This window comes from Mustela nigripes, chromosome 4 (assembly GCF_022355385.1).
Source record: "Mustela nigripes isolate SB6536 chromosome 4, MUSNIG.SB6536, whole genome shotgun sequence".
In the NCBI taxonomy this organism is placed as follows: Eukaryota; Metazoa; Chordata; class Mammalia; order Carnivora; family Mustelidae; genus Mustela; species Mustela nigripes.
Window position 1 is genome coordinate 27,607,448 of NC_081560.1, and position 2,266 is coordinate 27,609,713.

Consider the following 2,266-nt stretch of genomic DNA (forward strand, 5'->3'; position numbering starts at 1 on the left):
GGGGAGTTATGAGAGTGGCCTGCATTGGATGGGGGCACTCGAAGGTCTAGAATTCTAGGACCTTGGTGGATACTGAGAGTAAAGGCTTTTCTTTGTTATTATTATTTTTTAAAGATTTTATTTATTTACTTGACAGACAGGTCACAAGGAGGCAGAGAGGCAGGCAGAGAGAGAAGGAGGGGAAGCAGGCTCCCTGCTGAGCAGAGAGCCCGATGCGGGGCTCGATCCTAAGACCCTGGGATCATGACCTGAGCCGAAGGCAGAGGCTTAACCCACTGAACCACCCAGGCATCCCTTCTTTATTATTTTTAATTTACACTCACACTTTGGTTGTAGTCTCATCCTCTGCTACCGTAGAAGCCAGGGAGGCAGGGTTGCTGAAGTTTTCTCCGTTACGGAGCCCAGTGCACAGAATAGAAATACTACCCAGGACGTGAATGGACGGTGAAGGCCTTATCTTTCCTGTGGTTCAAATTTTAGGTTAAAAAAGTAGGGGTATCATTTAAAGAAGATGGAAAAATAAGCTAAAGACACCTCCAACAGAAAAAAGAGCGTGACAATGAAAGATGTATGTCTTTTATGGCAATAATCAAATCACCTCAGGAGCAGGAAACTACATTCAAAAAACATCTCCCTGCATCCAGGCCTGATAATAAACCAGCAAGCAAAGCATAAGCAAATCCTGCAACTAGGGGAAAGCAAAATAAAAAATGAGCCAGGGAAAATTTGCATGCAACGGGCTTGGGCCCTGGAGCCTATCCCTACCTGGAAATCAGTGCAAAGATTCTGAATCTGTGTCCAAGAACATACTTGGGAGTGGAAAGGTGATGGCCTTCCCCCTCCAACTCACTGTTTCTTCAGCTTGCTCGCTGTCTTCCACTGCATCAAGGGTCAACTCTTTTACCCACCCATCTTCCTCTGGCCAACGTGGAGACTTTTCAGGTTCGTTCTGCGGCTGTTGCTAAATGCTCTGCTGATTTCTTGTGTGTCAATAATCACCATCTCAGCTACTAGGAATTATATGAATGTTCACTTAATCACTGTGGGGCTTTTCTCTATAAACAGCCCTAGGATTGAGAGACTTAAGACGTTCCACCTGTATTTTACCATATCTTATCAAACAGTTGCAATTTTTATTTCTTTCCTCCTATCCTTGGCCTCCACCATGTCACTCAGCCTCCCTGTTCCAACACATGGAGTAGATGCAACACCACAGCTCTGGCCACTAGAACTACAGTTCTAGCATGGAAGCTCACACCACTGCCCTAAAGTCTTTTGCCATCTTCCTTATTTTCTTCACCTCTTACTTTCTGACCCTACTCATCTCTGTTATGAGCATCTCATTGGACAAGAGGTCTTGGTTCTGGGTCTGGGAAGTTGTCATCTATGCAATAGTCCCTATTCACTCCTCTTCACTAATGCTGAGCAGCTCTAAATTGAAAGAGGTTTTAAAAGTAAGGTGCTGGGGCCTAGAGGCTGCCCGAGGCACAGGGTACAACAAGACCCCTGGGCAAAGGGGAGTTTGCATTGACACAGCTAATGCTAATAACCAGCACTGCTCTTGACATTCCCCCATGGGATAGTGATACACCATAAATGCTAGCCACATTCTCCTTCAGCCCCACAGCCACCTAACTATAACCAGTCTTTTCTCCATTCTAGGATGCTCCTTTACCTTCCACAGCCCCAAGTTGGTCTCAACATTCTCATGACCTACCCATAACTTAGTCCTGTCTACCCCTGGAATCTGACTCCCAGTATAGCCAAAACCATAATGCCCATAGACCATTTTTATTTTATTCTTTTCATGACGGCCAGTTACTTTCCACATTAATACGAATCCCTTCCCCACAAGAATTTATTGCCCACGCCCTGCATGCTCTCCATGCCAAGCCCTCAATCCACTTGTCTAACTTTAGTCAAAAAAAGGTCTTGCCATCTCTCCCTCTGCTGCTTCTGAATCTTTATCCAATGACATAAATTTCCTTGCTTCTCTACCAAACACTGTTCCTTCATTCCTTTAAAACTCAAGGAATTTATTTTTGTTCACCATGACACTATACTCTTCCCAGAATAGCAGAATACGTCACAAGTCCGGGTTCACCCTTGAATCTATCCATATATTAATAACCCAATTGGATCAATTGTATATGGTTTCCATTGGCTGGATTCTTGCCCTTCTATTTATACTTCAAGTTGGACTGAACTTTAGGAAGACTCCTAGATTGAGGCTTAGCTGGTTTGGGACATATAGCCCAAGTGTCAG

General features: G+C 44.4%; 1 protein-coding gene across 1 annotated transcript; it reads left to right on the top strand.

Annotated features, from left to right (window-relative positions):
• Positions 1–559: 559 nt before the first annotated feature.
• Positions 560–1,565, top strand: TAS2R16 (taste 2 receptor member 16). Its single transcript, XM_059397508.1, is given in 3 exon segments — positions 560–568; positions 890–1,173; positions 1,175–1,565. Coding segments are annotated over 3 exon segments (684 nt in total).
• Positions 1,566–2,266: the final 701 nt, after the last annotated feature.